At 39.3% G+C, this 25,799-nt stretch overlaps 1 protein-coding gene across 2 annotated transcripts in view; it reads left to right on the forward strand.

Annotated features, from left to right (window-relative positions):
• STX18 (syntaxin 18) overlaps positions 1-25,799 on the forward strand; it is a 118,926-nt gene that overhangs the window by 44,484 nt on the left and 48,643 nt on the right. For both annotated transcript variants that reach the window (XM_090035579.1, XM_090035580.1), the window contains exon 2: positions 20,273-20,340. In XM_090035579.1, coding sequence (XP_089891705.1) covers positions 20,273-20,340 — 68 coding nt within the window. The remainder of the gene's footprint in view (positions 1-20,272; positions 20,341-25,799) is intronic.

The following is a 25,799-nucleotide window of genomic DNA, read 5'->3' on the forward strand; positions in this document are numbered from 1 at the left end:
ATTGAACATTGGGCTTGTCTATATCAGCAGTTCCTGGACGCATAAGACCAAGCACACCACATTCATTCGGAGTCCACTAATATGTTTTGGAGCCAAAAGTGTGTGTGGGGGACTGTTTATTGCCAGCATCTGGTCTCAGATCTGCTGGAGACTGAGGGCTCAAGACCAAGTGCTGGAGATGAGTTTGAAGCAGCCTCACTGGTGATATCTAGCTCTGGAGGACTTCAGTGGATTCAGGTACAGGGAGCATGCGTAGTCCTGTCTTCTCCAGGAGCTGCTGTTAACAGGATATTCATAGATGTTAGGGTCGAAAGGGACCTCAATAGATCATCGAGTCCGACCCCCTACATAGACAGGAAAGAGCGCTGGGTTCAGGTGACCCCAGCCAGACCCCTATCCAGCCTCCTCTTGAAGACCCCCAGGGGAGGGGAGAGCACTACCGTCGTTGGGAGCCCATTCCAGATTTTAGCCACGCTAACTGTGAAGAAGTTCTTCCTAATGTCCAGTCTAAATCTGCTCTCTGTTAGCACATGGCCATTATTTCTTGTAACTCCCAGGAGCGCCTTGGTGAGCAGAGCCTCATCAATTCCCTTCTGCGCCCCCATGATGAATTTATAGGCAGCCACAAGGTCACCTCTCAACCTACTCTTGCGGAGGCTGAAGAGGTCCAGGTGCCCTAGTCTCTCCTCGTAGGGCTTGGCCTGCAAGCCCTTAACCATACGAGTGGCCCTTCTCTGGCCCCTCTCCAGGTTATCCACATCCCTCTTGAAGTGTGGTGCCCAAAACTGGATGCAGTACTCCAGCTGTGGTCTGACCAGTGCCTGATAGAGGGGAAGTATCACCTCCTTGGTTATGTTTGTCATGCATCTGCTGATGCATGATAAAGTGCAGTTAGCTTTTTTGATGACTTCATCACACTGACGACTCATGTTCATCTTGCAGTCCACTAGGACTCCGAGATCCCTTTCTGCTTCCATGCTGCTGAGCAGATAATTTCCTTGGCAGTAGGTCTGCTGGACATTTTTCCTCCCTAGGTGCAGCACTTTGCATTTCTCCTTGTTAAATCACATTCTGTTGTTTTCTGCCCGTTTGTCCAACCTGTCCAGGTCTGCCTGTAATTGTTCCCTGCCCTCCGGTGTGTCCACTGTAGACAAGCCCACTGCCTTGTGGTGGGAGATAACTTGATCTAGTACAGAGGGCACTGGGTTTGGATCCAGGTGTTACATACATCCCTCGGTCTTTTAGCATTGTTGCTTTGTGGTCTTGTGACAGTCACTTCACCTCAGTGCTGCTGTGTTCCCTTTCCCCTTTTGTCTTGTTTTAAACTGAGCCCTCTGAGTGAAGGACTGTTTTTTACTGTGCATTTGTACATGGCAGAGCACTGATCATGGCTGAAGCCTTTAAGTACTCCTGGGCACATCTACACGAGATGCTATGTCGTCGCAGTGACAAGCTACAGTGACGTAGCATCAGCGGGCACAAACCGTTGCTACTGCGTGGTAGGGTCAGAAACGACCCGTGTACCACTGGCACTGTGCAGTTATTTACTACTTGCTTATCTAGTACTAAAGCTAGTGCTAAATGACTGTGCAGTAACAACTGTGCTGTCGCGGGCATGTAGATGCGCCCACTGTAAGATAAATATTAGTGGTTTTGGAAAAGTTAGCTGTACAGCTAAAATCAGGAATATGCTTTCTGTGTCAGTAGCACTGTCAGTGTAACCTACTTCAGGCTGTGCTCGGTTATTACTAATGCTACATGAAGTGAGCTTAGCCTCATGAACGCTCATGCTATACTCATTTAGTGTATATGAGGTGTAAATCTACCTTGCCTGCCACATAGGGAAACCGTCTAATGGAGATGAAAGAGGGAAATGAGTTGAGAGTTACTGGGCTGTGGGCAGATTTTTAAACTGAGTTTTATTTTTCAGGTTTTGTTTTTGTTTTTTTTTAACTGATGGATTTTTTTCCCTGAGTGGTGAGGAGTATGTAATGAAGAATGTGCAGTTGATTTACCTTCTGAGAGGGAGGAGAAAGTTATTTTACCAGGGAAAGTCTCGGTCTCTGACAGAGAGGGCTGTGAAGGGAGCCCTTGTTAAATTGCTGGCAATATGTCAGTGTATTACTCTTGTTTTTTTGCTAAAAGTTAAAATTGTTTTTAACTTGGTAACTTGGTTTAAACACTTGGTTTCTGGCTGTGAACTGATATTGAGGTTCCAGTTGCTGCTTAAATGAGGGCTACAAAGGGATCTGTGGGCAGAAGTAGTTGGAGGAAACCAGTTACACCACAGACCGCTTTAGTTGGATTACCCTGACATTTTAGATCCACCTAGTGGGGTGGATCTAAATGCCAAATCTCAGACATACACTTTAGTTAGTGAACAGGATTTTCTCTTATTCACATTGGTAATTAAATATGCTCTTTTCACACAAAACACTTTTTTGACTAATAGTTTTTTTTTCTTTGCTTTAAAAGTCTGTAAGCAATAAATAACAGCATTCTGGATACTTTTCTGTCTGTCTTCAAAGTTGCTATTTCCTCACAAAGTTTGCAGTATTTTTTGGCTACTTGCCTGAAGTTCTAGTGAAAAATTAATCCTCTGGAGAAAGTTTGGACTTTCATGTAAGGAAACCTCTTAAACAAAAACTTGGAGAGTTTCAAACTGAAGAAATGCCTCAAGCCAGTTAATAAGAAAATCAGTGTGGGGAGAAATCCCATCATTTAAGAACAGTTAGATTGGCCATGATCCGCAACCTGTTTCTATATTTTTAGAATTGTTTTCTTCCCTGAAGATTCATTGTCTCCCTATCTTTTCTTCAGGTATGAACCAGACTTGTTTATCCATTCACTAGGTGGTGGGGATTGTGCATGAATGACTGGCACAAGACTGGGGTGGCACCATGGTGGCAAGTGGCAAGCAGGGACCGCCCCAAGCTTCTGCCGGCAGTGTGGGCAGCAGGGGGCAGTGGCGAGCAGGGACTGCCCGCAGACGCCACTGGCCACATCAGCAGCAATGGGAGGCAGGTGCAAGCAGCAACCACTCACAGAAGCTGGCAGTGGCTTTGGTGATGGCCAGTCTTGGGGGGGCATGTGCCCCTCCCCTTGTTCCCCTTACGCGTCGCCTATGGGATTGTGTATTGTAATTTTAACTATGATAAACTCCCTAGCCTAAAGTAAGGCCTGGTGGTATGTTTTGCTATTCCCATTGATGCAGGTAGAGATAGTCTTATGAAGGCATTGTTACATTTTAAATATATATAGATCTAAATTTGCAGTTTTGTGGATTTTGCAGAAACCGAAAAATCCAAGATTGTCCGTGGGGGGGAAAAAAAACTTAATAAAAATAAAATGCTGGCTTCCCAGTGGGAGCCAGCAGTCCTCGCTGCAAGAAAGGCAAAACACCAGCTGGTGGGTTGGCATGAAAGGCAGTAGTCAAGATGGCAGCTGCCCCCTTGTCTCTCCTTCCTCTGCTGGGGCCTCTCCACCAACCATTATCAAAGGCAGGGCAGCCAACAATTAAGATGGTGGCCGCCTCTGCCCCTCCCCTCGGCCTCTCTACCAGTCAGTGGAGTGGGATGGAGCCACTACAAAATGTCTGCCAGATGGGCTCTTCATGTACGAGGAGGCTGCAGAAAACTCTTGGTCTCACCATGATTTAAGTAGATGGCATCTTTTTGTAACATGTATCCCTAAGTATAGGATATAAAGTATGATCACTGGAAAACTAATACATTGTGTATGATACGTTGGAGAACTAAAAGTATGTATCTGTCCTCTTGTAGCTTCAGGTAAAGTTAGTGTGTGGGTAGAAAACAATGTCACAGATTTGATCATAAAATCTATAGAAAATAGAGACAGAAAAAAACAAGGCCATTTCTCAGTTATGACAGTGTTCCTATTTTGTGTGTTCCAAGGTCTTTTCAGTTATATTGAAATAGTTTTTTTATCACTTTCTTTGGGAAGTGATCTCAGTGCAAATATTTCTGGTTTTTGGCCTATGATTTTCTCTCTCTGCCTTTATTTTGTTGAAACTATCTGTGCTCCCCTATGTGAACCTAAACGATTCCTTTCCTTTTCCGTGAAAGAGTAGTAGATAGTTATGCTCCCCTTATTTTTAACAAGGCTATAAATATTTTAATTCTTTTAATCTTACATTTCCTTTTTTGAAGTACAACTTAGATTGAGTTTACAGAACTACTACATAAAACCTTGTAAATTGTTCCATCCCAAGGTGAAAACTGTTTTTTCTTAATGTATTGTCATTTTATAGCCATGCTCACAAGATATATATTTCCCAATTTGTGGTTACTTCTTCTCTGTCATGCTTAAGCTCTTTGTTGTATTAAAAGCACTTATAAAGCCTTTTTATGCTGTCTACTCCCTGACCTCACAATGTAATTGTTGTTTCTCATGGCTGTTTTACATCTTTAAAAGAATTCCTTTATTGAACACAGATTTTTATAATTTATTTTCCTGATGGACACTTTTCAGTAAAGTCTAAATGCAAGAACCTGAATCCTCTGTTAAAATTGGTTAAGTGGGTACAATTAAGTTGTAAGAAGCAGCCCATCAAGCAAAAACCTATGACAGTGTACAAAACTATCTGTACAGTAAAAAATTACCAACTTTCATTTGCAATAGCAGTGTTCTGATTTTCATTAAATAAATGGTGTTTTGTGCTATTTTGTCTAAACTCAAGATTAATTTCTATGGTTACAGGGGATATAAATCTCTAGATTGCTTTAAAAAAGATTGTGTTTGTTCAGAAAGGGTTGACAAGCCTCCCTTTAAGAGAAGCTATTACTTAATTTTACTTTCCTAAGTTTAAATACATAAAAATATTTGTAATGGTATCCCAAAGGCATCATAAAAATGTAAAATAATTATACTTTAAAATAACCAAAATTACAGGAAATAGACATTTAAAAAAAACTTACTGGGATTCATGACTTGGAAGAGGGGAGAAATTAAGCGTCAAGCTACATTGCTAAAGTCTCATGTCAGGCATTCTTATGTTCAGTAATGTAAAAAAAAGACTGTTTTGCTATTAGTTATAGAGATGTTAGAATTTATTTCCCCCTTTAAATGCATCAAAAACTGTGCAGTCTTGATGCATATTATATAGAACTTTCAAATCCTTTCCCGGAATGAGTCTTACTGCTTTTTAGGGGAAATTACTTGTAATTTCCTTTCCTGAAGATACTCTCATAATAGGCCAAAATAGCTACCAAATATACCTGGATAGACTTAATCTTTAAATTAGACTTAGGAAGTGAAGTAACTATTAAAGTTGCTTTTGTGTGGGACAAGTGTAAGGGTCTGTGTCAGCCTGCCCATTGCATGTTACTTCTCATGGAGCTGCATTTTATTGGGTACAAAGAACACCCAAAACGTCTTCTCAAAGGCTCTTTACCTACTGCATTTCTACCATGTCAGGCAGAGGACTTCTAAGTTGAGGTGAAGCAGGGTACCTTGATAGTAAGCAATGAGTTGATACAAGGTTTTACCTTGATAGAGGTTTGGCTCTCTGCTATAGAGTTGTGAGCCAATATTATTGAGTATTTGCAAGCAACAAGCTTCACTGTCTGCTGGAACCAAAACAACCTTTTGGAAATTTTTTTTTTCAAAACTAGCCTCCTTTTCAGGACATTTTTTTACATGGCTGAGACTCCTGGAGTGTCCTTGTTCCCTTGGTAGGGAAAACCATAATTGCTTTCTAATCTCTGTTGAACATTTTCATGGATGGAAGTGGATGGAAAATCAGCACAAAAAACTCCAGAGCAGGTACCAGTGTGCAAACAGTCCTCTAAAAAAGCTGAATCCTAATTTAAGAAACAGAGCTGATCTGGCCACCCTAAAACATAAGGTAGTAGTTAGCCAGAAGTCAGGCAGAAGGCAGAGTAGATATGGTCATTAAAGACAAACTAAGATATTTAGTTAGTCTATAAGGTGCATATCTACTCTGTCTCCGCTGTAAAATATATCCATGCAAAGGTACTAGCGATTGTCACTGATACTTGGAGACCGGCTTGTGCCGTAGCTAACATCACAGAGCTCCTGTGTGCATTTCTTTCCCTAACTAAAGTGAAGAACAAATGGATGGGAATATTTTGAAGGTACCACTGAACACTTGCAAGGAGAGGGTGCCCAGTATCTAGGAATGTTTTTTTTCCCTTTTATTCACCACTTCTCTTATTCCCCTTGCTCAACAGTCTCAAGTTTCTTTAGCTGAGAGTGAAGATCCTACAAGATGGTATCCTTAGTGAAATTATTATTTTAAGTATTTGTGGTGAAGTATAATTTATGTAGTATAGTGTAACACTATGCAAATGCTACAAAGATGGCCTTGCATGCAGAAGCATAAAAAGTGACAATTTTGCTCAGTTGAAATATTGTAAGAGTTATTTTATAATCTACAACAGTCTGAATTCAAAAGCTAATTTATAGTTGCAGTCTGTTTTGATGCAAAATTTCATGAGTTTAAAGATGCTTGATTAAGCTCTTCTGAAAAGCAAAACCTTTTTTTTCAGCTGATCATAATGTCATAATGCCACGCCATTTTTATTTGAGACATGGTATCATACACTCTGTAACCACTCTTTGTTGTGGTTTTAAGTTACCGTTCCCTTCCATTGAAGTCAATGGCTTAAATGCTTATTGACTTCAGTGGTAACTCTTCATTGTCTTCATATGTAAGGTTCCGATTATACCAAGACTTAAGCATGTGCTTAGCTTTATCTACTTTACTATGCGAAGTCAGTAAGACACTAACTATTTATGCACTGTGATTTGTTCCACTGAAGTCAGTGGACTACTCACAGTACATAAAATTAAGCGTACAAGTCACAACAGATTGCACTGATGTGGTGTAGCTTGGATTCTAGATTTCATAATGAACTTCAAAAAAGAAAGCGCGTTATTACTGCATGTGAGTTAAATGTGACTGTAAATGCTTTCATATTTTAAAACCTATTTCAGTCAAGAAAATTTTTCGTTAAATGAGTTTAGACTGTGAGAAAGAAGGGAAAAAGAAAATACCGCTTTCAAAAAGGCACGAATGAAGTTTAATGCAGTTACTGAAAATATTGTAAATGGAGAGTTTTCAGCAGCAGAAGTACAGGCCAATTATTTCAAATATGCATTTTGACCAATTTGCTTTTATCTCTCAACCAAAACATTCCCCACAATTGTTGTGGGGTTTATATTTTAGTCAATGAGGTTTTGGATGATTGTGTGAAAATATAAATGTTAAGGAAAGTTATGATTAGAGTTGGACAATAAACAAGAAAAAAACAATTGGGAAGTTCTATTAAAATCAGATGTGGTATATACTTTTTCCTTCAAAGTGCCTGTTGCCATAGAGAGAGGAGATGGAGACAAGTAAAGCTGAAAGCTTGGAATATTTCTGAGTATGTGATATTTTCCACTTACTTGCTCTAGGGGTCAAGACATGCTGCTTATCCCTTTAATTGATTGTTTACAGTGCATTTTCAGAAAATTTTCTCAGTTTGTGTAGAAGTGGATACCAAAATAATTTATATGATTAAGACATTAAAAGCACCCCTAAGTTAAAGTAAACGCTGTGCTTTTTATGTTTAAAGTTTTGAGGTGCTGTATTTAAGTACTTTTAATAAACAAGGCATTATTGCTGTTTTTAATATTTTGTATGTTAGAAATTCACAGATTTTCTTTTTTATGAATGCACAGTTAGCTATTATAGTAACCTTTGACCTTAAAATGTATATGCTGAAGCTGTGATTTTTTTTTTTAACACAGTTCTCAGGTTTGGTCTTGCTTCAATACTAAGTTTTTAAAGTGCTGCAAAATAGGGACCCATATTCTTCAGAATACTGAGTACCATCAGTGGGAGTTAAGTATTAAGAAACTTTTATGGGATTACAGGGGTGTAGGTTGTACCCATGTTGGTCTAAGGACATAGATCAGATTTACCCCAAGAACCTTTTATGAGAGTAGGTCTTTGCTGCCTTCTGCATAGTGAAATTATATTTACAATCAAAATGGTGGTATGGTTTCACTGTTTTGTTTTTTATATGCTGTTTAGCATATACTGTATAAAATCTTCTTGATCACTTTTTCAAAGCAGTAGGTTTTAAGAGCAGTATCTTAAAATTACCTTCATAGACTTAGGTTGAAGGTGAGTTTACTTCTGCAAAATGTTTACCTGTATACAGTAACCTAAGGGGAAAAAGTTGAAATGGTCAAATGCATACGTACCATTTAAAGAGTTTAAGTATGTTAAAAATATGAGCTGAGAATAATAAAAATCAACATGAATGAAACGATTTTTGAACCAACTACAAGACACATAAATGTATGCTTAATAAAAAAACTAGAACATGAAAAATGTGTTTCATTCCAAACTAGTCTTTCTTATTATATGAGTACTTTTGAAGTGATCTTGATTTTTGTCAGTGCAAAATGAACTATTTTCTACTATCAATTTGGCATTTGTAAATTTAACTTATCTTTCAATACAATTTATAATAATCAGATGGTTTATTTATTCACTACTAAATGCTGTCTATGCTTCTCAGCTATCTATGTGAGGGCTCCATTTTGCCTTTGCTTCAGTGAACAAGAATTTTGGAAATATTCCTTCAAGCTTTATATTTATGTTTTGTTCCAAGAGAAAAATATTTAAAACACATATACAATACATGTATGGAGTAGATGATACCAGCACTTGACAACTGCATTTTTGTTGTGTTTTAAAGGCACATGCTATGTGTACTTTAAAGAAGAACAGATTGGAGGAAAGATGTGTATGCATGTTTTTAAGATGGTCACATTTTGAAGTATGAATCTAAGTTTAACTAGGCATTTGAATATTTTGTTGGTAGAACTCTTCATATTCTGCCTTGCAGCCTCATATGCAAAACCAAGAGCTGAACTGTGGATTGTCTATATGTATTTTTTCCAAGAATTTTTTTTTTTCAGTAAAACTCTATTAGACGAGACTTTTATGTTTATAGTAAAACTTGTTTTATTTTGGAACAATTACTCCCATCACACTTACTAGAAGTATCGTTTATAAAACAAAGTTCTGCTCTAGAATATGTATACTACATTATTAATAAAGTAGTTCTGAATTATGATCTGCCTTTTACACTTTCCCTGTGGATTGCGGCTGTTGTAACTCATTTAGTGATGTAAAACAGAAACTGAACAAGGTAACAATTTTCATGAGATTAGAGGCAGCCAGGCTGACTGTCTCTGGGCTTTCTGCTACCTAATTTAAACGCAGAGCCACCCCATGACTATTGTTTAGCTATTACTTGCTCTTTTTGGTTTCAGATTACAAAAGCAATTGATCTGCATGACCTATTGTAGGAGTTTAAGCAGTGCAGTATAACCCTAAACCAAATGCATGCCCTCAAGAGACAAATCATTTGACACCTGGGCGGTTGTCATTTTGATGTAATGTACTTTTCAGGAAATTCAAATTGTATAGCACCACCTAATGGATTAGAAATAGTCAGTTATCTAAAAAACTACTGAAATAACACTGGTTTCACACACCACGCTGACAATAAAAATTCAGAACTGAAGTTGAACATTTGGGTTTAATCTTCATTGCATGTCACGGCACCTAGGGATTGTATTATTTATAGTACCTTACATACTAACCCCAGTTTTTGGATATTCATACATAGAACTGTTGCTAAATGTGTTTGAAAATAATTCCCAAATCTCAAACTTTAAATTGTAAATTTTTGTATTTATACATTCACTTCCCTGAATGCCTCATAGTAGATCTTCTGGCTGCTCCTCATAAAGTGTTCAGTATCCTTTCTTAACTCCTTCTTGCATACAGGATACCCAAGGGCTTGTGCAGAGCTACTGTGCAATACTAGTATGCTTTTTATTGCACAGTTAAATTGGCATTGTCCTCTGATGCAGTTTAACATTTCTTAACTGCACACTTGAGAAAAAGAGAAAAATCTCAAGAGAAAAATTTCCATGTGAAACAGAATGGTCAGTTGCTTGGGCCCCAATCCTGGAGAAACTTACAAATGTGAATTCAATGGGATAACGTTGAAATTTAATTACTGGTACATGTCCTTTGCAGGATTTGGGCTTTGGAGGATAACTTTCAAAGGTTCCTAACTCTATCAAATCAATACCATGTCTCACTCGAAGACTTCTCAGTGAGAACTCTTTCCATACTGAATTTCATCTTTCTAGTTGTAGCTGTTCCTGCTTAAAGAATTTTGAAAAAAAATGTACAAGATTTTTTTTGTATTTGAAAATGTTTATTGATTTTTAAATTCTGTAAACTCCTAAATCTAGGGTGAGCTTCATGTTTCAAGAAATGCTCTCTTTTCAGCCCAACCCTAGAAAACTTCTGGCAGAAAGGTGAAAATTTTGAAAAGTTACAGGCACTTGAAAACTTAGAAACTTATTGGCAAGTTTTAATATAGCTGTTGCTGTACTTTCCACAACTCCTGAGGTTGTAGTATTGTCCGACTACTGTGGGAAATTCACAAAACCTCAAAATAACTTAGTACCAGGCAATGTAAAGGTTTGAAGTAAATATAAATTCACTGTAGGAGACCAAATAAAAACTAATTTTAAAATACTACAATTTTAAAAATTCTTAAATAGTTTGCTCACTTGGCAAGAGTAATATATGCAACAAAGTTTCTGTGGACCTTTAAATAAGAGTTATTTGCTGCTTAAAACATCTAAAAATTGGGCCTATGATTTAGATAAATATGCAGTTATTAGTTTAAAGTTAGGTCCTTACAACATCTTATTTCTAATTTTTAATTTACAACTGCAATCCATGGTGATGCAGCTGTCAATGCATAAAACAGTAAATGTAGAATGCGTTATAAAAAGACTCATGCAAAAGCTTATCATTGTAAAGTTTGTTTTTTAAGTATCTTTTAACAAATTGCATCTTGACGAACTATACAGTTAAAATGTAGTTACAAACTTAAACTTTTATTTAATTTTACATGGTAGAAAGTAGCGTTTTATTGAGTTTTATACTTTCATTAGAATAACAAAATGCTACATTGTCCAGTGAAAGTAACTATTCAGTGCTGCAGAATTCTTCCTTTAGTGTATTGTGGATAGTTACCCCAGTTGTCATAATAAAAAAAACAATGCTGCTATTTCTTGTAATGATAAACTTTTGCAAATTGGAATCTAATGTTTCATGAGTAATCTACAGTTTTCTTTGTTGTGAGAAAAACTGAAAGTATGCATGTATTGTGATATTAAAGAAAACCACATCAAGTTCTTTAAGCCCTAACCATATGTATCTTTAATTTATCTTCTTTAATATATTTTTTTGCAAATGTTCTGTTTATATCTGTTTTCATTTGAAAATGTGTCCCATTCCTGAGCATAAAAAAAATCTAAAACTAGAAGAACATCAGCTACTGTTAGTGGAGGCCCTAAGTATAAATAAAGCTGTGCATGCCACCTGTGATAGCAGATGGCAATCGTGCACAGCTTCCTTTGTGTTGGACTGTACTAAATGCAACATTTGTTTTTATATTTTAATAAGACTTAGATTCATTTGAAGGGAATCGAAACATACATGTATACAAGATGTTATCTAAAATGAAGATACAACATTTAGTAGTATACTTGGTTCCCGGTGTAATTTTCAAAAGCCATTTGAGACAGCTTTTTAAATCTGAACGTAGAGAATCCTTTTTACTGGCACAACACTGAAACTTTTGATGCCATCTAGTGGAGGACAGCTACATTTTTGCTCTCAAGAATCATGTATCTTTTTTTTCCTCTCTAAAGTGTTCTCTAGTATAATTGCCCTTCAGAAGTTTTAAATATTACTATGATTTAAGCATTGAATTTGTAGTTTAAAAATCAGATTGGGTAGAAATGTATTATAATTTTTTAATGGGAAATAATTTATCTTCAGATATTTGAAATTAATTCTAATTTATTTGTGTATTTGATTTTTGTTTTAAATCTCACCCTGAACATAGTATAAAAAGATCGAAGTGTAAATAAAAATGTAGTTCATTAGGTGCTTGCATGTTGCAGAATTTTGATACTGTATTATGTATAGGTTTCTTATTAAATTGTTGATTCTGATCCAATAGGCCCTAAATATTTGTAGAATCTATATTATATATATATGGCTTAGTCTGTGTGCTTGTCTGTCCGTAATGCTCTTTAAGGGTGCTGGGAATCTGGCATAGTGGGGAGGGCAGAGGGAGGAGCCAGCTGAGAAAAAGTGGGAGCCAGGCTCGAGGCTACTGTGAGAAGACAATTACATGCATAACACCATCAAGAAAGTAGCCTCACAGTAGCCAGGAGCCTGGCTTCTGTTTTTCCTCAGCTGGCCCCTCCCTCTGCTCTCTCCACCATGCCAGGCTGCCGGCACCCTTAAAGAGCATTACGGACAGACACACTGACAGACGGACTAAGCCCTGAGGACCAAGCTACATGAAGAAGGTGACTGGACTTGAGGTGACTGCAAGAGAGTTGTGCAAATGAGTCCCAAGAGGAGGCTGCTGTGAGAAGACAATTAAATACATGATGTAATCAAGAAAGTCATGCAAATCAGTCCCAAGAAAATGCTGCTATGAAAAGACAATTAGATGCACAGCGCCGTCAAGAAAGTTGCCATCAAGAAAGTCACTATTCATCTGTCATTCTTGATGGGCAATTCGCTAGTCATTTATATTAATCTTCTTTCACTTCCTACATATTACTTCATATAATAGTGTAGTGCCTACAGATGGCTAAGAGCACATAGCACTATGTTATTTTCAGTGAAGGTACCTTATCTTGGTATTTCCCGCTTGGTTCATCAAGATTTTAATTTTTTGCCTTTGTGATAAACTTTAAGGCCAGAGGCCCAGATCTACAAGATGGATTTAGATGCTTAAAATGGGACTTAGCCACCTCAATTCTGCGTAAATCCACAAATAAGATCTTTAAAACTTTTGCCAAACTCCTTAGAAATCTGAAATCCCTGAGTGCAGCTCTGTGTATGCCCAGAGCAACCACCATTTTGGCAGCTCTCAGTGGTTCATCACCTATATATATACCTAAGCCCATTCAGGATCAATGTAGGCTTTTGTTTGCTTAATAAGCCCTCTAAAAAGTTTGATCCCATAGGCATGCTTCAAACCTGCCAACCACAACCTGACAGAATTAGTTTCCTTACAAATTGCTGGTGGAGAGGAAGATAGTGATGTTAGGGCTGCAGCTTCTGAAGTCTTGTGACGTAAGACACATACGCAAGTAAGTTTCTTGGCTCTCATAGCAAAGGAAAACTTGAAAACATGATGCTGATATAACTGATGTAGCAATGCTGGCCTGAAACTGAAGCCAGCAAGAAATGAAATCTGAGAAGGGTGAATTCCGTCATACATCTCAAGGAAGTGTCAGCTATACCTGGAAGTATAGTATGAGAGTGGCCTTTTTCAATTTAACCCATGTAGCAGGAAGAAAGGTGTTCAGAATGCAGGTGGGTACAGAGGGAGGAAAGGAAGGTTATTCAGGTCTTACCCTGGATTTCTCTAATGTGCTTAGGAAGCCATGCCCTTAACCCTTCTTTTTTGGTAGGGTATGAGACAGAGAGAAATTTTACTTTTATAGACAAACAGGTGCAGGGGTAGTATTATGTGTGTTTGTGCTAACACCTCAGATTACCATAATACAGCCCTGATGAAGGTGGGTGCTGATTGGCAGTCTGAGTGCATTGAGTGTGAGGAGTTCAGAACAATTTTATTTTTGTTGGATAAAAAATTATTGGACTTTGAAAGAGGGCACCAGGCCTGCTCGAGATGAATAACCATCTCAAGATCGATATTAAAAATAAGCAGAGAGCTTACAAGGCATGAGGGGGGGAAAAGGGTAGATCACCAAAGAAATCTGTGTCTCAGAAGTGAAAGGTGGTGGGATAAAGTAAGAATTGCCAGAAGTCATGCTGAGTTAGACTATGGGAAGTACGTAAAAAGAAATGGCTCTTCAACTAGATACTTAACTATTGTGACAGGGCCAAATTCCCAGGCCTGCTCCCAATACTGGCCTGCCACCTGTCTACGGGCAAACCATCCACCTACCCCTTCTGCCACGCTTTGTTGTTAAAGGAGTTCATAGATGGTACTAGGCGGGAGGCAGCCCTTCGAGTGCCCTGATGTCAAGGGTGGTTCTTACATGACTCTGACCTCCCCTTCTTGTGTTCCATGCCTTGCATATGACATATAGTTCATTACAGCTCTGGCTTGTGCTGCACCAAACTGCCTCTTGCACATGGCCCTATTCAGGGCCACACTCACTCCACCCCACTCTAACTAGAGTCTCTAACACTCTGCTTGCTCTCATCAGACCTCTCTCACACTACCCCGTTTCTGAGCCAAATCCACTCTGTCTTGCTCCCTTTGAGTGATCACAAAGGCCATCAGGCTTAACTCTCTACTCCTTGGCCAGCCCTGGCACAGCCTTTTGGGTCTCTCCCATGACCCTCATCTGCATGGTGGCTGGGCAGTTAGCCAAACTCTGGGATGACTCTGCCCCTAGCCCCTAACCGGGCCACTCCACCCCTTCCGTGGGCCAACACTCTGCTCCCACACTGGGACCCCAGGGTCTTACACTTCTGTAGGCTCAGGTCCCTCCCTCAAGGCATCCCTGGCCTTAACTCCACCCTCTCACTAGGGCCTGGGGTCTTGCACCCCCTGTGGGCTCAGGTGCCTCTCAGTAGGTGTGTCTGTGCCCCCACTCCCGGCCTCACAGTAACCCACCAGATGGTGGGGGCTGGGGTTAAGGTGCCCCTATCCGCTTTTCACTGGGGAGGTAACTGGCCTGGCATTTCTTGAGGACTCCCTTATAGTTTCATAGTTTGTAGGGTCGGAAGGGACCTGAGCAGATCATCGAGTTCAACCCCCTGCCATGGCAGGAATGAGTACTGGGGTCAAGCGACCCCAGCAAAGTGTTCATCTAGCCTCCTCTTAAAGACCCCGAGGGTAGGAGCCAGCACCACTTCTCTTGGAAGTTGGTTCCAGATCCTAGCCACCCTGAAGTAGCGCCTCCTGATAGCTAGCCTAAATCTACCCTCTGACAGCTTGTGACCGTTATTCCTAGTCACTTCTGGTAGTGCCTTCTGGTCCTCCCTGACTAGTTTGTAACAGGCCACTAGATCCCCCCTCAGCCTTCTCTTGAGTAGGTTCAGGTCCCGTAGCATCTCTTCGTAGGGTCTGCCCTGCTGGCCCCTGATCATGTGAGTGGTCCTCCTCAGGACCCTCTTCATGTTGTCCACATCCCTCTTGAAGTGCAACGCCCAGAACTGGATGCAGTACTCCAGCTGCGACCTGACCTGTGCCGCATAGAGGGGGAGTATCACTTCCTTGGACCTGCTTGAGATGCATCTGTGGATGCATGACAAGGTGTGGTTGGCCTTCCTGACTGCATCCCCACAATGCCGGCCCATGTTCATCTTGGCATCAATGATGACTCCAAGATCCTTTTCTGCCTCTGCACTGACAGGAAGGGAGTTCACCAGCCTGTAGGTATGGTGCTGGTTCTTCCTCCCCAGGTGCAGCACCTTGCACTTGTCCGTGTTGAATCCCATCCTATTCTCATCCACCCACCCCTGTAACCTGTCTAGGTCTGATTGCAGCCTATTGCTCCCTTCTAGCATGCCCACATCCCCCCACATCTTAGTGCCATCAGCAAATTTGAACAGGGTGCTATTTACCCCCGCATCCAAGTCACTGATGAAGACGTTGAACAGTGCAGAGCCCTGCGGAACTCCCCTCACCATAGGGAGTCCCACCAGGCCACCGTTACCCAGCAGGGTGCAGTTTCAGGTCATGCCCAGGACCAAGAACCTCCTGCCATCCCCATAGCTCCTGCCCTTCCCTCCAAGATGTTCCAGGAGTAGCAGCTGAGCCAGGCATTGTTACTCCCTTGGCAGCCAGCAGCTGGGCAAAAAGATGTCACACTATATATATAAAAAGCGAACAGCAGGAATGGGAAACTAAGAAATCGGTACATGGCTGAAGAACTAAATATATCCTTTGCTTCGGGTTTCAGTAAGAATGATGGTATCACTTAGGGTGGCATGGGTAGGTTTCATAATGAAAATGAGGAATAGGAATAGTTATCACAACTGGGGTGGAAGCAAAACTCGTACATTCAGTGGACTCAAAGTAGGGGGCAGGGGGTGGATAATCTTGAATTTAGAATTCTGAAGAAAGTGGAAGGTGAAATGACAGGATCAGTAGCTGGTTTTCTTTAAGACATCTGCAAGTCTGGGGTGATATCACGTTATTGGACAATAGCAAATATTGTCCCTATATTGAAGAAGGAGGGAAAGATCAATCAGTTTGATCTTTGTGTATCTAAGGCTTTAGAACAAATTTTCAAGGAAAAAAATAATTTTATCTAAATGAGAGAAAAAAAATGCAGCCTGGGCTAACCAATCTAGATTATGTCAGATTTATATTTCACTGATAGGGGAACTGATTTTTCTAGACAAAAGGAAGTTTGTAGTAAGCCATTTCAACTTCAGTAAAGCAACTGTGTCACATAGGAAGCTGGTGGAGCTGGGTATTCAAGGAATTATAACGTGTTAAAGAACTATCTCAGAGGGAGAAAGTAAAAGGATGGCATTGAAAGAGGAAGCATCAGGCTAATGGAAGATTTGTAGTGGAGTGCCTCAAGAATCAGTCTTGGGACTAGTCTTACTACCTTCATTAATGACCATGGCACCAAATGTAGGAGTTTGCTAACAAAATTCACTGATGATGCAAATCTAGAAAGCTGCATTGGTTCAGAGGAAGAATAAGATATGCATAAAGAACTGAACAACCTGAGACTAGAATAATAAGATGAAATTCAGTAGGACATAATTGCATACAATTGGGGACTAAGGTCATACACTTGTGGACTAACAGCCAAAATTTCTGCCCTCAGCTTGGAGCTTGGAAACAACTGAGGAAACGGGCTTGGTGCTACTAATTGATCACAGGTTGACTATGATCTGCCAGTGAGATTTCATATTGCATCAGCTGGGAAATATCCTGTAGAGAAAGGGAAGTATTAAGGCCATTTTATAATACAGTGGTGAGACCTCACTGGAATATTGCATGCAGTTCTGTTTGCCCATGAACAAGATGAACTGAAACTGGAGCATATGCAGATAAAGTCTACTAGGATGATCAAGAGAATGGAATATCATATGAGGGGAAGCTAGACGAGCTCGGCTTGTTTAGGAAGCAAAGGCTGACAAATGATGCGGTTGCTCCCAATGTATTTATAGGCAGCAAACACAAGAGAGGCTGAAGAATAAGTATAGACAGTGTGGGTACGAGAATAAATTGGAATAAAATGTGAATACGTTTAGGCTGAAAATTAGGTTTCTAACTGTTAGAGTAGTGAGGTTCTGGAATAGCCTACCATTGCTTTGGCATTGGGTTAAAAAATGACTACCTTCAAGATGAATTTTTGTAAATTTATTAAAGGGATTACATGATGTGTTGACTTCAGTAGCACCGGACTTGATAACCAAGGAGGTTCTTTTCGGTCTTATATTCATGGAAATTAATTTATTGAAATTTTGTACATGATATTAAGTAAGAACATTGACTAGGTGTTTGATAAACATAAGTAGGTATGGCAAGATTCAGTTTTTATTGCAATGAAATCAGTGTTTCAGACCAACAGACCAAGGGAAAGAATATTTCCATTGGTAATCATTGAAATTTATAGAAAGGAGACTGTAACAGGGAACTTTTACCTGTGTTAATGGACAGTGGGAAAAGAGAGGAGAGACAGAGGGTGGAGGGGTTAAAAAGGAAAACAATGGGTGCCTAATTACTCATCAATTAAGCAATTAGCTGCTCCTTCTGGCCTAATGACTCATCTGTCCTAATGACTCATCAATTAAGCAATTAGCCCCTTCTTCACAGATGTGGGAAACAGGCCTGAGGAAGATAACAGGCTTCTTAAACAAATGCCTTCCCAAAACCTAGGGAGGGGGTGGGGGGAAGAGTACACCAGGCCTCAATGGGGGGTGGGCTAGGGGCAGCCACGTCTTTTCCCCTGTTCCCACAACTCTGGAAGGACAGCTTCCCTCCTCTCTGGTCCCAGCCTGCCCAGCTTTTTCCTGATGAATGTACAGAATGATTTAAACCATGTATGATTTATTGATTTATGTGTATTTATTTTTTTTATATTTTGATGTCATTTTATAAAGCTTTTAAAAGTATACTGTCATTACTAAATTGTTTGCCCCCCCACACTGCAAATGTCCATAATGCTGAAACTTTAAATAGATACAAATGGAAATAAATACTTAAAAATAAGTATGGGAGATAAAAATCTGAAGTTAGAAACCGTTATAATGGTGTCAGGTCAAATTAATGGAAGTAGCATTGCAAATGAAGAAGAGGCAAAATGGGTGCCAGCTCAGTTCAAAAATGTGAAAACAGAATTTTAACTCGAATAGAATACTCTGTGTGTGACCAGCTGACTTAATTCTCTTACTAGTCTTGTCATTCTGCTGCTTTTCGTTCTTTAAACCATTCCTAACTACAGTTTGTTAAAACATTCATCACACAGTAATATTAGCTTTGAGAGAGATTATATTTATTATTTTTGCACATCTCCTTTGTGTCTTTAAAGTTTAATTTTGTGTGTAAATTTAAATGGTATGAAGCAGATGGTTAATTTTACACTTACTGTCTTTGTAATGTTTTCTTGCTGCCTACTTGGGCTGCCAGTCAGCACCCGCCCTCAGTAGGTCTGTATTAAGGCAATCTGAGGTCTTGGCGTAAACGCACACAAACTAGAGAGAATTCTACCAAATAATGCAAAGTCTAAGAAACAGCAGTTGGAGAAGGGGTTAGATGTATGATGTTCTTTAAAAGCATTGATATTCATGTATAGTGGGGCACACTGACTTTCTTGCAGTTATACAAATAGCCAAGTCTTTCTGCAGTATATTTTTCCCTTATGCTTTTTCCAGGAAAAAAAAAAATCCTTTAAAATTTTGATGAAATAAACCGTTTAGTATATATATACTGTTCTGTATTATTTCCCTCAGTGTTTTGCATGATTAATCAGTAGAGACATTTGTATAAAAACAGGATTTTAGGAGATAAGCAGTTTCTGATTCTTATTTTCCCCACAAATACCATAAACCTGTGTTTTATGACCATGCACTGTAAAATTCCTAGCACACTTTTGGAAACTAGATAATTAATAAATCCTATTTCTCCATTGAAAACTGTGTCCTACATGCAGATATTATACACTTAAAAAAAATATTCTGAATTGTATTTAAGGCCCACTTTTAGGAGTTCAGAACGTTACTTCTTGGGATGTCTAAAACTTTATTAGATTTCCATCTTTACCCTAATATATTTTGCACCTTGTACAATACAGGCTCCTTAAAACATGGCTTTTTTCTATTGGTAAAATGTTTGCTTCCTACCTTTTTTCTATTTAAATGTGCTTTGTGGCGAGCAAGATGTAGAGAAAGCAAATGGATTCATGGAATGAGCAATGTGCAGTAAAATGAAAAATAGTTTTCCTTCTATATGCATAGGCACACTGATGTGTTCACATTCTCATAGTGATTGTCAGATGGTAGAGAGAAACAGCTTGGTATGTGTAAATTCTCTTTGAATTTTGGTAGAGATTAGTCCATCTGGACAATAAAGTTATCAGTGCAAAAATAGAAAGCTGAAAATATTCCAGCATAAATCATATTATTCAGTTTGCTGCTGCTTTCCTTTTTGTAAAAGGAGTTGGTCTTTAGATTGCTATACAGTTTAGTTTTTAACACTTGATCTTATGGATACATGTAGGTTATTTGTATTTTGAAAAAAAGACCTGCTAAAGAAGTGAGGCCCTTTCTTTTTTTTTTCTTTTTGTATAGTTGATTTTCCTTACCAGCATAAATTACATTTAGTACCTAATGTAATCTTTTATATAATCTTTCTGGATATGTGCTTTTTCTCAAAGCTGAGGTCTCACTAAATATAAGTTCCTTAGACTATTTTTATGTATTAATTGCTTGCATAATTAACAATGAGAATTAACTACAAAAGGGAGTCTGTATAAATAACTTGTGTGGACCCTGCATAACTGGACTATTAAATGTGTAATAAATACATTTAAGTAGTTTATAGTGTAAATACACAGGAAATATACTAATCTTTGAACTTATAAAATGGAATAAAACAGGGACCTACATTTAAAAAAAAGCCTATTTTAGCTGATTATGGAAGTTAACTTTTTTTTATTATTTATGCAGATAACTAATATTGGTAAATTGAAAGATTTTCTTCTGCAACACAGAAAAGACTACATTAATGCTTACAGGTAAGTTTGTATTGCGTATTTTAAATCTGTATTTCCAGATGTATAAAATAGAAAGTCTGTATACACAGTTGCCTTTTAACAATAAAATATACCACTTCCTTGTGGTGTTGGACGCCAGCAGACCCAGGATAAAAAAAAAATTACTACTACTAAGTAGTTGGTTGATAATCTGAGCAGATACATAAACTCATACCATCCCTCCAGTTGATTATCAGATTCTGTGAAGGGAATTCCAGAGCTGAGGAACCTTCTTGAGAACAGGCGATCATAACCTCTGTATTTCTTTGCTTTCTTATATTGCAAACTTGAAATGTCAAGTCTGGTTGTTTGAAGTTATGGGCAGAAAGAACAGCTTTGATTCTTTGTTTAAACTCAAGTAAGAAACAGTTGAAGTTCTTGAATTTAATTACTAGCTAAGCACCCAGAAAACAGGATTCTTGCCTGCTTCAACTCTCTTTACTTATAAGAATGGAGCTATGAGGAAAAGATGAAGGATGATATACATGCAAATTTTACATTTTTGATATATTGATAAGTCAGGCCAAGACCTGCAAATTTAATACGGTTGCAGATTGATATGTGTTTGTACTGTGTGTGTAACAGTCTGCTTTATAGAAGACCGGGTTGGAAAGTGTTGAATTAGGATCTCCAATAGGTCTACATTACCACTGTAATCAGAAGTTAAAACGTTCAATTTAAACTGAATGATGGTTATATATATTTAGTTAACTTCTTCTTAAAGAAAGTGATTAATGGTGCACTGATTTTTAAGACTGTAAACAACATTTTTTCTGTGTAACCACAGTTTTGTCTGGATTTGAGTTGCCTCCTGTTCATGTGCTGATTTTGGCAGGAGTCAAGATAAACTAATCAGACAGGGTGGTAATGCAGAGATTTAAAGATCAAGTTACTGAAACTTTTCATTCCCAAGCCATCTTCTCTTTCCCCAAAGGATATTAGGATAGTATGCTTCAGGATTCCACCTAAGAAAATTCTGGGGGTAGATAAACCATCCTCCAGGGTTATTTTCAGAGCCTTTCTATAAAGGAGGAACAGAGCCTCAAAAATTATCCTTCATGCAAGGATCATGCAATCCTTCATGCAAGGATTGATGACTCTGTTGCAATACTCGATGTTCATTGTTATATCAAAATATGTTCCAGAGTGAACTGTCAAGTGATTCCTAACACTATTTCACACAGATTTGGGGAGTAAATGTTTCATTTGCACAAAAAGGGCATTTTGTTAACTCTTAGAAATTGGAACCATGACTGCTCAGCACCTCTAAAAGTCCAGCTTAGATATATATCTTGACTTAACCCAAATTCATACAGAGTAATTCTCTTTCTAAAACAAGAAGCAAACCAATCTGGTGGTTAGCTTTCACTGCTTTGTAATCTTAGATGGAATAGTGAATGACCAACACTAGGTGGCGCTGTAAATTTAATACAAAAAAGGCGGCCTTTTATAGTGTGAATGTTGTGAAGTGAGTGGATTCAACAGTGGACTTGCTTGAATGCTAGAATAAGAGAGTTCTGTCAATAAAAAATGGGTGTACACTGACCCTTAGGTGATTTAAGTGTTCTGGCTACAGTTAACTTTAAGTACTGTGTCCTACTAACATTAAGACCGGGGAAAAAAGCAAAATAATGAACAGAGTAAAAAGTCAGTTCATTTTACTTTGGCTTCCAAAATTATTTTTACATTTTGGAAATGTGCTTTTGTGCAACTACTTGTAGCAGTAATTCCCAATGAATTTCCATAGACCCTAGCAGTACCTTAAAGGGTACTGTGGTTTTCTTCCTCTAGTAATAGACAAACATCATCCTCTCGCTCCTGGTATTCTCATCTCTGATGCCAATAAATCTTGTCCTTAAAATTCAAATTTACAAATTATCAAATTCCATAATAGGGTACTATATTTGTCAGGAATTGCCTTAAGTATAGAAAGAGATTTCCTATACATCCCAGTTGGCACGTCTATATGAGACACTTTACTTCACAGTAGAGCTAAATACTGCACATAAGTGTCCGCATCTACATGTGCAGATGCTTACTGTGCAATAATTGGCTCTAATTGCAAGTAGATTTGCTACCTGCAAATGCAAGTAGCAAATTTACTCAAAGTAACTGAAAAGTAGTAGGCATGTAGACACCTGATCAGGAGCACAGCTGGCACCAGGTGGCAAAAGATTGCTCTCTACCCCTAGCAGCTGCTTGCTGCCCGGGTGGGCTCTGCCACTGCAGCCCAGGCAGAGGCAATGTCCCCCTGCCTTGGCAGCAATGAGCTCCCAGCTCCTACTCCATGGTCACAGGGCCAGGGCTAGGTGATCCTTCTCTCCCAGCGCTAGCCCCATGGAGCTGGGCCTGGGAGATAAGAATCTCCCAGCCCTGGCTCTGTGATCAGGGGACTCAGGCTGGGAGATGAGGATCTCCCAGCACCAGCCCTGCGACCACACAGCTGGCAGTAGGAGATAAGGATCTCTCAGCTCCATGATCGCGGAGCTGGCTAGGAGCTTTCTGCTGCCAGGGCGGGAGGACATTGTCCCTGGCTGGGCTCCATTGCACCTCGGCAGCAGGCAGTTTCTGGGGGCAATGTCCCAGACCCCTCCAGGAGACAGCTGTCTTCTGGACCCTGGGCTATCACCCAGGATGAGCTTAGAGCTTTCCCTGGATGCTACAGGGGCCAGTTGCAGGGCCACAGGGAGCAGGAGCAGTCTGCTGCTAGGAGCAACAAGTCTTCTCCCATGTCCCACCACGTGTGGACACATGCCTGGGAACGTTTACTCTCAAGTAGTTTACTCAAGAGTGCAGCACCCAGTATCACATGAATACATGCAAATCTTTCTTTATTGCCAAAAGGAGCAAGGAACATGCTCATTTGAAGGTCTGTGGCTGTAGTAGTCTCAATTTGTCCTCTAACAAACATTTAACAACATTTAACAGGAAATGATTCATAAAATACCAAAAGCATTGGTTGGTAGGGTGTCAGGATCTGATCTTGACTTCCCAGAGTAGGGGCTCAGAGGGCCACAACTCATGGAGAAAGGTGGAGTGGCAGAGGAAGGGTCTCCTGCTGCTGGCCCCTGATTGGCCTGGGGATCCTGGCTGCTTTATAAGGCTTCCTGTGCCCTGTGGAAGCTGTCTGAACAACAGGGTTCTTGCTGCCTTCAGACTTCTCTGTTAGCCCCCTGGCTTCTGTACGCTGATTCCAGATCTAGCTATCCGCTGCTGATCCTGCCTGAGCTTTGACCTCTGCCTCTGTCTCATGACTCAGGCTCTTTGGAACTCAATTCTCCCAGATTCCTGACCTTGTCTTGCCTGTTGTTTCTGCTTTGATTTGCACTCTGACCTTCTGGCTTTGACATAGCTATCCCTCAGCACTCTGGCCAGCTCAGATTAGCCACTAAGCAGACCATCAAATGCCTCAATGTGCAACATAGGGAGTGTATGAAGTGCAAGTAATTCATCCTTTCTGGAGCCTTTCAATAAGCAATAGCAGGTAACATTAAATGAAGGATTGTCGTCTTTATTAATCAATCTGGGGAAGAAAAAATGGGGACCAGATACCTTAAAAATTGTTTTCCTTTAAGCTATTGAACTTTCAAATTCTTTTCTTTTCTTTTCTCACTTTAATCCCTGTATTTTTCAAAGCAGTGATTAAAGAGTTGGTTCTAAAGGACCCTTAGGCTGTCATAAGCCTGATTAGTACTTCCTGTTATATATTAGCTAGGCAACAGGTATCCCTTTTAGCATGATGTTTTTATTGCAGATTAACAGAAAAAGCAGTTTATCAGAATGTAGTTCTTGGTCACCTGCTCCTGCTTGGCATGTCACTCGGCTTTCCTTTTTGATCTTTGGATCTGGTACAGCTTACCCTCTGGCTTGTATTGTTTGGAAAAGGTAAAATTTGACAATTAATTGTGGCCTTCCATATCCGAAATGGGTAGGATCATAGGAAAATAGGCCTGGAAGGGACCCTCATAAAGTCATCTTGTCTAGCTCCCTGCTCAAGGCAGGATCATCCCTGATTAAACCATCCCAGCCAAGGCCAACCTGTTCTTGAAAGTTTCCCAAGTTGAAGATTCCCCAACTTCTCTAAGTAGCCTGGTCTAAATGCCTGACCATTCTCGTGGTGAAAAAATTCATTCTAATCTCCAACCTAAATTTGCCCAGCTGCAACTTGAGGCCATTGCTCCTAGTCCTGTTGCCTACAGCCACAGGGAAAAGCCCATCTCCATCTTCTGTATAATTGTCCTTCAGGTATTTGAAAACTGTTATCAAAACTCTCCTCAACTTTTCTTCTTAGGGCTAAGTAGCCCTAGTTCTTTCAGCCTTTGCTCATGAGTCTTATCCCCAGGCCCTAGCTTTTGTTGCCCTATGATGAACTTTTCCCAAGCTGTCCCTGTTCTTCTTGAAGTGTGGAACCCAATGAATAGACCGTTAATATTTGGGAGGTGCTATCCAAATGCCTTCATTATTTTTAAATGCTTGTTAATACCTGGCTTCTTGTTTACCTCAGAGATTTGTTCATTAATAATTTATTTTCCTGAAGCATTAAACTTTAGATCTTGTGCTAGTTTATTTTTGTTAGGTGCAAAATGCATTTTAATAGTGGTAAGAAAAATTAACAGAAGGTAAGACTTCCCAAAAAACATAGTTTACCTGAATTTAATGTATTTATTTTTAATTTATACTTGAATGTTACAAAGGGGTTTTATACCCTTAACCAATACAGATAATGCCAGATATTTGAATAGTAATACCTGTTAAATGTCAAATAACTATTATTGCAAAGCTGTGCCTTTAGACTTTTTCCACTGAATAGAATTCAGTTAATCTGCAGGTGTAATGTGTGACTACAGATTACTTTAAAAGATACTTAATTTTAAATAGTTTATAAATACTTTAAAAAAGGCTCCTTATGGACTATGGACCTAATTCTGTTCTCATGACAGTTGTATACTGATGTGATATCATTGATTACAGTGGAATTATACCTGATTTCTAATGGTATAACTTGAGAAGAGAATCAGACTTTTGTAGAGTTCTGCATTCCAATAGATGACTAGTTCTTTGTACGAAAGCCAGCCCCAAACTGCTTCTGTGATATGGAATTGATAATGTTCTGGGCTCTGAAGTTGCCTTGTAGTCCAGTGGGTCGTACTATCACTGTTGAGGTTTTTACATATTTTAAATAGTACCTCCTAGCTGGTTTCCTGCTGCTTATGTCATCTCTTAAGTGATGAATCCATTTACAGTTTAGACCCTGTATTTTTTCAGTGCTCTAATTTCAAGACCTCTCTTAAAGGTTTAACCAGGTGTTTCAAATTTAACTGAGATGCTTGAGCTGATAGTATCTAGGTTTGGGCCAAGGGCTGTGTCATGCTCTGTGAAGATCCTACAACTCTGGAGATTATTTCCTTCTTTGGATTCATAGAACACACATATCTGGTTCT

The sequence above is a fragment of the Crocodylus siamensis genome, chromosome 2, assembly GCF_052110815.1.
Source record: "Crocodylus siamensis isolate JL-2025a chromosome 2, ASM5211081v1, whole genome shotgun sequence".
Classification (NCBI taxonomy): domain Eukaryota; kingdom Metazoa; phylum Chordata; order Crocodylia; family Crocodylidae; genus Crocodylus; species Crocodylus siamensis.